At 55.4% G+C, this 11,322-nt stretch overlaps 1 protein-coding gene across 1 annotated transcript; it reads left to right on the forward strand.

The window, feature by feature from the left end:
- Nucleotides 1-287: 287 nt before the first annotated feature.
- SV2A (synaptic vesicle glycoprotein 2A) lies at nt 288-10,595 on the forward strand. Its single transcript, XM_008695742.2, has 12 exons — nt 288-1,900; nt 3,360-3,540; nt 4,351-4,502; nt 4,600-4,733; nt 5,334-5,423; nt 5,668-5,778; nt 5,961-6,049; nt 6,359-6,523; nt 6,710-6,843; nt 7,871-8,077; nt 8,667-8,826; nt 9,221-10,595. Exons 1-12 carry the CDS (start codon nt 1,282-1,284, stop codon nt 9,402-9,404), a joined length of 2,226 nt encoding a protein of 741 aa, XP_008693964.1. The 5' UTR covers nt 288-1,281; the 3' UTR covers nt 9,405-10,595.
- The last annotated feature ends 727 nt before the right edge of the window (nt 10,596-11,322 follow it).

Below are 11,322 nucleotides of genomic sequence, written 5' to 3' on the forward strand. Positions count from 1 at the left end.
ATTAAATAATTCGCCCAAGAGCAGTCAGTAAGTAAATGGCAGAGCTGGGATTTCAACTTAGGTCGTATAACTGTCATGTGCTTTGCCCCGAACCAGCTTTCTCCTTGCCAGTAGCCCTTTCTGCTCCTTACCCTCATGGGCATCCAGAGGTGGCTTTTGTTCTGGGGTCTCCTGAGGGAGTGGAGAGGACTCACTATATTATCATCATCACAAAGAGTCATGGCTAGGACTCCTTCCTCACTTTGAATGTGCCAGGAACTATGGTAAGGAGCTTACACACATTGTGTCATTTAATCCTTACTTGCCCCGTCTTAAATAAGAGGAAACTGAGGCCTGGTTGTTCTGAGTCATGTCCGAGGTCACTTAACTAGTAAGTGCTGAAGCAAGAAGTCAAACCTAAGTCTCTCTGACTCTGGAAGCCAACTTCTACCCACTGAGAAGACCCTTCCTTGTGAGGCCCGTAAACCCGGAGCCTGAGGGGAGGAGTGTGGAAGCCCCACTTCAGATGCCGTCAGTGGACTGAAGTCAACAGCGTGGAGGACTTGGTCTCTCCAAGGTCTGCCCCAAGTAAGAAAGCCAGATGGGGCTAGAATAGAGAATTCTGGTTTCTCATATTTCCTGTTTTGTTCTTTGCAGGTTGGTGGTAAAGCAAAGGGTCTGGTCTTGAGGTGGGGCAGGGGACCAGGAGTAGGGCTCTGGGTGACCATAACTCTGGAGCAAATCTCATAGGACTGATCTCCAAGGTCAAAGTAAGGGGTCTTACACTGAATGATCCATGGCTGGTCCAGGTAGTCATCCCTTTTTACTGAGTGTGGGCCTGAAGCAAGGAGACCGTCTGTAACACATGGCCCCAGCAGGGCTCTGGGTTGACGGGAGCTTTATCTTGGCTTTCTTCACCATTCTAGGCTTCACAACCTCCTTTTTTCCCCTTTTCTATTTTCTAGATCTCCAGAAGCGTATAGAAGAGAAGTAGGCGGCTTTTCCTGAGTTATCCTGGCTCCCCGGATTAGCCCCCACAACCTGGCTCCCCCTTCTCTTCCTATTCCCCTGTTCCTCCTCTCCCTTCCCCATGTATCCAACTGAATTGGCCAGAAGTCCTGCCCCTCCTTTCCCCTCCTAGACATCCCCATTTTCTCCTATTCCGTGCCCAGAGATATTTGAACACACTTCATCTAAGTAACTGGGGGAAGGAGGCCTTCTGACTTCACAAGTCCTTGAGCAAAATCTGAATAAGGAGCAGGGAGTGAAGGAGAGCTGGTGAAGCATTCCCAAAGACTCATCATGGAAGAAGGCTTCAGAGACCGGGCAGCTTTCATCCGTGGGGCCAAAGACATTGCCAAGGAAGTCAAGAAGCACGCGACCAAGAAGGTGGTGAAGGGCCTGGACAGAGTCCAGGACGAATATTCCCGTAGGTCCTACTCCCGCTTTGAGGAGGAGGAGGAGGATGACTTCCCTGCCCCTGCAGATGGCTATTACCGCGGGGAAGGGGCCCAGGACGAGGAAGAAGGTGGCGCATCTAGTGACGCCACCGAGGGTCACGATGAGGATGATGAGATCTACGAGGGGGAATATCAGGGCATCCCCCGGGCAGAGTCTGGGAGCAAAGGCGAGCGGATGGCAGATGGGGCTCCCCTGGCTGGAGGGAGGGGGGGCTTGGGCGATGGGGAGGGCCCCCCTGGTGGCCGGGGGGAGGCACAAAGGAGGAAAGAACGGGAAGAACTGGCTCAGCAGTATGAAGCCATCCTCCGGGAGTGTGGCCACGGCCGCTTCCAGTGGACACTCTATTTCGTGCTTGGGCTGGCGCTGATGGCCGACGGTGTGGAAGTCTTTGTGGTGGGCTTTGTGCTGCCCAGCGCTGAGAAAGACATGTGCCTGTCAGACTCCAACAAAGGCATGCTAGGTAAGACACACTGGGGGGCGCTCCAGCCCTTTCCTGCCCCAAACTCTAGAAACACCTCTGCTCCGGAGAACCCCTGTCCTCACTGTCCTCACTGCTGGGCTCCCTAGGACCCTGGTCCCAAGATGTCCCCAGAGGGCTTGGAGTTCCTCTTCACACACCTCCCTCCTGAGGCTGGGTCACAGTGAGGTCGTTTGTGCAACAAAGGCTTGGGGAAGGGCACTGGGCTGGGGCTTGGGTACTGGTCCACTTAGTTCTGCAGGAGGTGGCCATGGTGGCATGGGCCCCTGTTGGATGTTTCTTCAGACAACTTGCTCCCTTTCCCTGATTGGGGCAACAAGAAGGCAGAATCTAAACTCCCAAGTTTAGATGGGGAGCTGGTTTAGGGGGGTGGGGATAGGGGAGTAATCCCAGGCCTGCCACACGTGCTGTTGGCCAGACTTGGGAGTGTTCAGGGGCCAGCGAGTGGTCTCTAATGGCTCTTCCTCATGTGGACCCTGATGGAGGAAACCCATAGACTCAACCACAAAGGATCTCTTGGTCTTGCTCTGCTCCCAAGTTGCCATGAGACCTTGGGCAGATCCCCACTCCTTGGGGCTTGGCTGAAGCATGGCTAAAGTGCAGAGTTTGGAGTACATGATTTTTTTTTTTAAAGATTTTATTTATTTATTCGACAGAGATAGAGACAGCCAGCGAGAAAGGGAACACAAGCAGGGGGAGTGGGAGAGGAAGAAGCAGGCTCCCAGTGGAGGAGCCTGATGTGGGGCTCGATCCGAGAACGCCGGGATCACGCCCTGAGCCGAAGGCAGACGCTTAACCGCTGTGCCACCCAGGCGCCCCTGGAGTACATGATTTTTAAGATCAGTTCCAACTCTGAATGTAGGAAGGAAATAAGGAACAGGAGAGTTTTAAGAAGGCCTGGAGCTGGGAGGAGTAAAGGACGGGTTCTGTGTGGGGGATTTCATGGGGGGACTGAAGGAATGGAGCTGCTTTCCCAGGGACACAAGAGACCCCTCATGCTGCTTTGAGGGTGTCAAGGCTGGGAGGGGAGAGGGGACCTTAGGAGGGTCTGGGAGTCTGGGCTGATCCATTCCTCCTTCCAGGCAAGCCAGAGATGGGGGTGGTGTGTGTGTGTGAGAGAGAGACAGGGACAGGGACAGAGAGACAGAGACAGAGCTGAGAGCAAGCAAGAGAGAGCAGGAGGGAGAGAAAGAAAGAATTCTGGGGGTCTCCCATGTCTGCATTTCTGCCTTTGAACCCCTGGCCTGCAGGGATGGCCTTCCATCTTTGCTCACACTTCATCTTCTCTTACTTGCTCTCATCTCTGGGTAGGCTTAGCTGTTCTGGAAGTCCTCCAACTCCTTGATCCATTCTGCTGCAGCTCCAGCTTATTTAGCGCTCACCAAGTGCAAGAACGGAAGCGCGTGCTCACACCCCTGCTGCCTCTGCTTCCCTCCTTCAGGCCTGATAGTCTACCTGGGCATGATGGTGGGAGCCTTCCTCTGGGGAGGTCTGGCTGACCGGCTGGGTCGGAGGCAGTGTCTGCTCATCTCGCTCTCAGTCAACAGCGTCTTCGCCTTTTTCTCATCTTTCGTCCAGGGTTATGGCACTTTCCTCTTCTGCCGCCTCCTTTCCGGGGTTGGGTGAGTGGCCTCTTCCTAAGCCCCTGGAGGCAGTCGTGAAGGAGGACGGTGCCTCCGTCACTGTTGTATTTCTAGAGCCCAGCACAGTGCCAGGCACACCAGACGAGCCTCAAATCTGTATGAGTTGAACGAATGAATTGCTTTCTCCTACCATCTTCAGGCTAGCTTCCCCCTGTCCGGGACCCGTCTACTGCCTGTCCAGAACCATTCCGTGTCCGGCCCACTCCTGAGTCCTCCACCCCACCCTCTAGTTCCCTTCTGAGCCTGGCTCCATGAAGAGGCCTGGTGGGTCTCCCTCAGCCTTACCTCTGGGAGCCTGCGAACCCTTGAGTTATCCTCTTCCCCAGTGACTTTCTTCCTGCATTTGACAACAGACCTTGTTCACTCCCACAGCTGCCAGAACTCCAAAGCCTTGACCCGTTGCACTCCCACACTCCCTGAGCCACCAGCAGCATTCTGTGCCCTGGCTGCAAGCTCTTTGCTGACCTGCTCCCACATACCCGCCCTCAGACCCCTCTTGGCCCATCTTTTTCCTTTGGGGATGTCCCCTCTTGTCTATAATTACCTTCCCTCTCTCGCAACTCTGTAGTCATCTTCAAAATCCAATGTTTGTGCCTCCCCTTTCCCTGAGACCTCCCTGCCTGTCTCCCAGGGTCCCAAGGATGGGCGCTGACCGGTGTACCAGGCACCGTGCGAGAAGTCCCTTTACTAGGGTGTGGAAGACGAAAGGCCCTCGGGGATGGAGAGCGCTGGGACAGGGGACCAGGAACAGAACCGTTTTCTAATGCTTCATTCTTACAATGCCTCCAGGATCGGAGGGTCCATCCCCATCGTCTTCTCCTATTTCTCGGAGTTTCTGGCGCAGGAGAAGCGGGGGGAGCATTTGAGCTGGCTCTGCATGTTCTGGATGATCGGTGGAGTGTATGCAGCCGCCATGGCCTGGGCCATCATCCCCCACTACGGTGAGCAGCCCCCAGGCAATGCACCCCAGCCTCTCCCTCTTCGCGGTGGGAGCCCCCAGCCTCTGGCCCCTCCGCTGATGCTGACTGTCCCTGCCAGGGTGGAGCTTTCAGATGGGGTCCGCTTACCAGTTCCACAGCTGGAGGGTGTTCGTCCTCGTCTGCGCCTTCCCTTCCGTGTTCGCCATCGGCGCCCTGACCACGCAGCCTGAGAGCCCGCGCTTCTTCCTGGAGGTGCCTGGGGCTGGGGCCGGGCCGCGGGAGGGGGGCTCACGGTGGGTTTGGTTTGTGGGACCCTCACGGGATCCATACTCCTGGGGACTCCCTCTTGCCTCCCGTCTTGTGAATAGCTCCAGAGGGGCTCTGTGCGCCGAGAAACCAGGGAGACTTCTCACCCACGGCGGTTTCAGATTTTGCAGGCAGGGGCCCTGGCCCCCACTTCTCAGCTCCGGAGAAGTTCCCACTCTCTACTTCTTCCCCTGCCAAGTAGATCTTGGTCCAGCAGGGCTGGGAGGCTGCTCCCCCTCTGACGATCTCCTTGCCCTCGGCATGAGTTCCCTTGTTTTCGGTGTTCTCTTTCCATCGTGCCAGGGGGCCCCTCGGACCTGTAGCTGTATCTGTCTCCTGGACGCCCCCTGCTATCGCCCAAGCCCAGTTACACGTTGCCGTATCCCTACTTGGGGCCCCTTCAGAGTGGGTGACGTAGGTGCCCACGGTCAGAGGTAGGGGCGGGGGGGCTGTTTGTATCCTGTGACTACAGAAGCCGCGGGGAGGGGCCTGTCCCCGGGTCAGGGAGGAGCTAACTAGAGGGGGGAACTGTGTCTGTGGCTCTAGAACGGGAAGCATGACGAGGCCTGGATGGTGCTGAAGCAGGTTCATGACACCAACATGCGAGCCAAGGGGCATCCCGAGCGAGTCTTCTCAGTAAGCCGAAGCCCCCCGCGTGGTCCTCCACGGCCCTCCCTTCCCATCCCCCCCCCCCGCCCCTCTCTGAAGACCGCCCCTACCTTCCCTGACCTCTCCCACCACACCCTTCCTCATGTCCTCTCTCCGGGAATCAGCACGTCCGCCCCTGCCTGCATCTTGCTGCTGTAGGAGAAACGGAGGCCCCTGAGTGGGGCTGGGAAATACAGACTATGTGGCTGCTAACCCCTTCTCTTGGTCCCAGGTCACCCACATCAAGACGATTCATCAGGAGGATGAGTTGATTGAAATCCAGTCGGCCACGGGGACTTGGTACCAGCGCTGGGGGGTCCGGGCCTTGAGCCTGGGGGGGCAGGTAATGAGAGATGGTACGGCGAAGAGAGAAGGGAGCGGGAGAGGTGGAGACAAAGGCAGGGCTGGAGCCTTTGGGGGGGCGTGGCGGGTAACTGAAAGGAAGGCGTTAGGTAGGAGAAGGGGGGGTCTGGGGGTGCCAGAAGTTAGTGCAGCAGCTGTCTGACCTTGTTCTGTCCCACCTAGGTCTGGGGGAATTTCCTCTCCTGTTTTGGTCCAGAGTATCGACGCATCACTCTGATGATGATGGGTGTGTGGTTCACCATGTCCTTCAGGTGAGGAGGCGTATGGGGCGGCGGGGATCTGAGTCCTGAAGCCTGAATGGAGGTTAGAGAGGCTGGAAGCGGGCGGTGGTGGGGAGACTGGTTCAGGCTGAGGGCGGAGCAAATGCGTGGGAGATGAGAGAGGACAGCGGGTGAGTAGCGGACCCTGAAGTCCCCCAAGCCCACGGCAACTGGCGAAGGGAGGAGTGGTGAGGGAGGAGGCTGGAGAGGTAGGCGAGGTCTTGACTCCCCAGCCCCTCCTTTCTGGGCCCCGGTCCCAGCGCCGAGCCTTGTCTGATTCCCTCGTCTGTGACTCTTCAGCTACTACGGCCTGACTGTCTGGTTCCCTGACACGATTCGCCACCTCCAGGCCTTGGACTACGAAGCCCGCACCAAATTGTTCTCTGGGGAGCGTGTGGAGCATGTGACCTTTAATTTCACCCTGGAGAATCAGATCCACCGAGGGGGACAATACTTCAATGACAAGTACGTGGGGACCTTTACATTTCTCTTCCTCCTCTTATACCCCTTGTCTCTTTTATGAGCCTGGGAGTTCGGAGACGGGGTGTTTGGGGGTAAATACCTGTGGTTTCTGCTCAATCCCAAGGGAATGAGTCTCGGAGGAGGGCATGGGGATGAGGGAAAGTACGTGTCGTTGTCCTGGCCTTCCAGGTTCATTGGGCTGCGTCTGAAGTCAGTGTCCTTTGAGGATTCCCTGTTTGAGGAGTGTTATTTCGAGGACGTCACTTCGAGCAACACATTTTTCCGCAACTGCACATTCATCAACACCGTGTTCTATAACACCGGTAAGGCGCCGTGCGCGTGGCTCTCCTGCAGACGAGCGGCCTTTCTCGTTCCCCCGCTCAGCGTTCGCAAGCTGAGCTCTCTGGGGCCCTGGAGGAAGGTGGTATGGGGTCTATTCGCTACCACCAAGAATTCAAAAAATTGAATGGAAATTGAACATTTTTCTGTAATAGTTTTAAGAATATCTGGCAAAAGCATCAAATTTCTTTGCCTCTGAGCTGGAATTAAAGCAACTCTGTTGTGTTATTAATGCACTTTTGAAGAGGGCAAAACTCATTCAAACAGGGTCTTCAGGGAAAAAAAAACCATAAAAGGGATATTTGGTGGGTACAAGGTTGGAAATCACTGCATTATCCAGTGTTTTTTTTTTAATATTTATTTATTTGGGGGGTGTCGTGGGGAGGTGCAGAGGGAGAGGGAGAGAAAGAATCTTGAGTGGACTTTCCGCTAAGCGGTGAGCCCCATGAAGGTCTCGACCCCCCTACCCTGAAATCACCACCTGAGCCGAAATCAAGAGCTGGCCACTTAACTGACTGAGCCGCCCAGGCGCCCCACGTTAGTCCAGTTTTTAAAACAGTGATTCTCAAACTGTGTGCACATGAAATGCTGCTTGGTCCGCTGGCCTGAGGATCCCACCTCTAATGGAGTACTGGCTGGGGTTTCCCACCTCGCAGGGAAAAATAACGGAAAGGACTTTTAATGATTTTCAATATCTGGCTCAGTAACTTTTACTAGACCCATGGCACGGCTACTGCTTATAGTCAGCTACAGACAAGAAGAATGAGAAGCAAAGATTATTAATGAGAAAAGTTGGAAGCTGCCAGTTCCAAGGTTCCATTTCATAGACCACGGTCATTTCCTGCACCGTAGGGACAATCCTAGTTCCTAGGGTGCTATCGCTTGATGTTTTGTAACAAACGTCCTGAGCCATTTTGAGAGCCCCGCCCCCTGCCGACTGACCCCGTGCAGGCAGCGCCCCAGCCCGAAGCAGCGGCAGCCTCCCTCTCACTTTCTCGCCTTGGCCCCCAGACCTGTTTGAGTACAAGTTTGTGAACAGCCGGCTGGTGAACAGCACGTTCCTGCACAGCAAGGAGGGCTGCCCGCTGGACGTGGCGGGGACCGGCGAAGGCGCCTACATGGTGTACTTCGTCAGTTTCCTGGGGACGCTGGCCGTGCTCCCCGGGAACATCGTGTCTGCCCTGCTCATGGACAAGATTGGCAGGCTCCGAATGCTTGGTAAGGGGGCCGGCGGGTGGCGGCGGGTGTCCGAACTGACTTGGGGTCGGGGAGCAGGGCGAGGCTGTCAACAGGCTTCTCACCTTATTCTGAAGGAAGAGCTTAGCCAGAGAAGGTTCTCTCTCTCTCTCGTCTTCTGTTGAGGTCTTGCCTGCAAGATGGGGTGGGGCCTGGCATGGAAGCTTCTCTGGGGGGGAAAGGAGGTAGGCAGGAGAGCCAGCACTCAGGCTTTGAATCTCAGCCCCACCACCTACCTTGGGCAAGTTACTTTACCTCTGGGAGCCCAGGTGTCTCATCTGCAAAATGGGGGTGACGACAGTACCTGCCTCATTGGGGAGCTGTATTAGATCAGTGCAGATAAAGCATCAAGCTCCTTGGCCCATCGCTGTCACAGAAGAGATGTCGTTACTGACATTATGAATAATAAAGTAATATATAAGGGAGGTTGGGGGTGAGTGAAGAGCCTTCCTTTTGAGTCCTTTGGGAAGAAGAGTCTCATCCTGGGCTACTGAAGCCCGGTTGATGGCATGGGGTGGCCTGTGGATGGCATCACTGTGGCCAGGTTCATGCTCCCTCCTTTCCCCTCCAGCTGGCTCCAGCGTGATGTCCTGTGTCTCCTGCTTCTTCCTGTCTTTTGGGAACAGCGAGTCAGCCATGATCGCTCTGCTCTGCCTTTTTGGGGGGGTCAGCATTGCATCCTGGAACGCGCTGGACGTGTTGACTGTTGAACTCTACCCTTCGGACAAGAGGTAGTTGGAGGGTCATGGGGCAGGGCCGCTGGTTTTGGGCCTACCCAGCAGAGGGGAGGTGGGTGAGGAAGCGGGCCGTCTGGGAGATCATCCTTAGGGTTAGAAGGACACACATTCCCATTGAGTTTCTCTTCTAAGAGCTGGTAACTTTGGTATTCATTCCTTGAAGTCTTAACTATTAACCTAATTTTCTGGTCTTCTTTTCCCCTTGCCTCCCAATCTGTATTCCCTTATGTGCATGCCTCCCCTCTCTCATCTTTCCATCCTTCCTCTCCTTCTTGGACACCGCCTGCCATCGCTCCTTCACCTTCCCACCTACTCACCGATCCCCTACGAACCCTCCTGTGCCTCTTCCTTGTCTCCCCTTCACACTGCACTGGGGGCCCCTGAGCAGGACCACGGCCTTCGGCTTCCTGAATGCCCTCTGCAAGCTGGCGGCCGTGCTGGGGATCAGCATCTTCACATCCTTTGTGGGAATCACCAAGGCCGCCCCCATCCTGTTTGCCTCAGCGGCGCTTGCCCTCGGTAGTTCTCTGGCCCTGAAGTTGCCCGAGACCCGGGGACAGGTGCTGCAGTGAGAGCGCCGCAGGGGTTTTGAGGGTGGCAGGCTCACTGTGAGACCAACGGCTCCTTCTCCCTCCCTGCCCTGCCATCCTGGCCCTAGAAGCCTCACTCCCCACTCCCGTGTGCAGTGTCTTAGCCGTGTGTGTGCGTGTGCGTGCATGTGTGTGACCCCGTGGGCAGGAACTGCAGGGAAGGCTCTTTCGTACCAGTCTCGGGGTGCAGCTCTACTCCCCACCTCCTACCCCTGTTGACTTTGCACAAGAGAAGGCTCGGCCCCACCCTTCTCCCCCAGTGTTAGTGAGGCGCCCTAGCTCTTCCTGGCTCTAGGGAGTCCAGAACCAGCCCCTCCTCCCCTCTGCCTAGGCCCTGGTGAAACCGTGGGCATGTGGTTATGCTGGGGGCTGGGGCTTGGTGTAGTCTATGGACCAAAAGAATTTCTTAGAGTTGGAAGGGCCTCAGGTGCCCTCTCACACCTGTTGGACGCTGGGGGAGTAGCAATAAACCTCAGCCCCCTGGCCTCCACTCCCCCCTCAATTTGGGCTACAAGTAAGAAGCCTGAGTTTTATGAAATCAGCTTTCTGATTCTTATTTATTTATATATTACGTTCTGAGGCAGCTCAGCAGGACTGTGTGTGTGAATGCACGTGTAACACTTACGTGTGTGTGTGTGTGTGCCGTGGGGTGGGGTGTCACTATACTGTCCTAAGATACAAGCCAAGGGTAATCTCCGTGGACACACACGCTACCCTGCCTCCCATAATCCCTTCCGCATCTTTTCTCTGTGTCAGGCCTGGGAGGGAGGAGCCCCAGGCCGGGCTAGGATGAGTCCCACAGTCCAGACAGACCTGAGGGCACCCGACGAGGTCCATCTCCTCCCCTCCTCTCAAGAAGCACAGGCCTCTGGAGCGAGAGGCTCCACCCACTACAGCACAGACAGGGACAGCACAGCTGCCCTCCCACCCCCACCCTGTCCCCTCGCAGGCAGGGCAGCGGGGGAGGGAAAGACACCAGGCATAAGGTCAAACCAGCAGATCAAAAAGCACAAGGAGCTGGGGCAGGGGCGGAAAGCAGGGGCCCTCCCAGCAACTCCTCTGAACTGGGAAGAGGTTGGGCAATAAGCCAGGGACCCCCAATGTGGGACCAGAAGCCTCAGTTTCCCCATGTCACCCTTTCTACACGATAGCCCCTGCAGGCTAAGCTGCCCTTGCCTCTGTGATGTGTCGTAGTTTTTAGCTGTTTGTAAATGTTAAAAAAAAAAAAAAGTGAAAAGGAAAAAAAAGTGAAAACAACAACAACAAAAAAGAAAATCCAAGTTCACCCTCCTCATGCTGCGTCTGGTGCCCCCACCCTATGGTCACTCCTCCCATTTTGTAACACTGAACCAGGTGGGGGCTGTTTAACTCTTTGGTGTCTGTGTTCAAAGGACCGCCTTCTCCAGTGCCCAGTGTACGAGTGCGTACCCCCTTTCCTCACCCTTCATTTGCTGGACGCAGCCTTCTCCCCTGTGCCCCCCGGAGGGACCCATCCATCTCTCCTGCTCTCCTGGGGAACCCCCCTAAACCCAACTCTGTTGATGTGAAAAATGAAACGAAAAATATTGATGAAAAATAAAATGGAAATAAATCCTTAAAATCCCCAGTGGCTATGTCTGCTTCTTTGCGGCTCCACCTACATCCAACTCTGTTCTGCCTGCTGGGAGGGGGACACGGTGAGATGGAAATGTTACTCCTCTCTCCCCAAACTGAAGGCCAGAATAATATGATGCACCACATTTATTTCCTCCATTGGCCTCTCCCGACCTTTTCACTTCTGCAGATGGAGGGTCCTCTCAGTCTCCCAGATTTGAAAACTTGGGGTAATGTCCTAGAACCCAGTAGCAAAAAAACTGATTTAAAAAGGGGGTTAAAGACTTGACCAGACATTTCTCCAAAG

This window comes from Ursus maritimus, unplaced genomic scaffold (genome assembly GCF_017311325.1).
Source record: "Ursus maritimus isolate PB19 unplaced genomic scaffold, ASM1731132v1 scaffold_12, whole genome shotgun sequence".
Classification (NCBI taxonomy): Eukaryota; Metazoa; Chordata; class Mammalia; order Carnivora; family Ursidae; genus Ursus; species Ursus maritimus.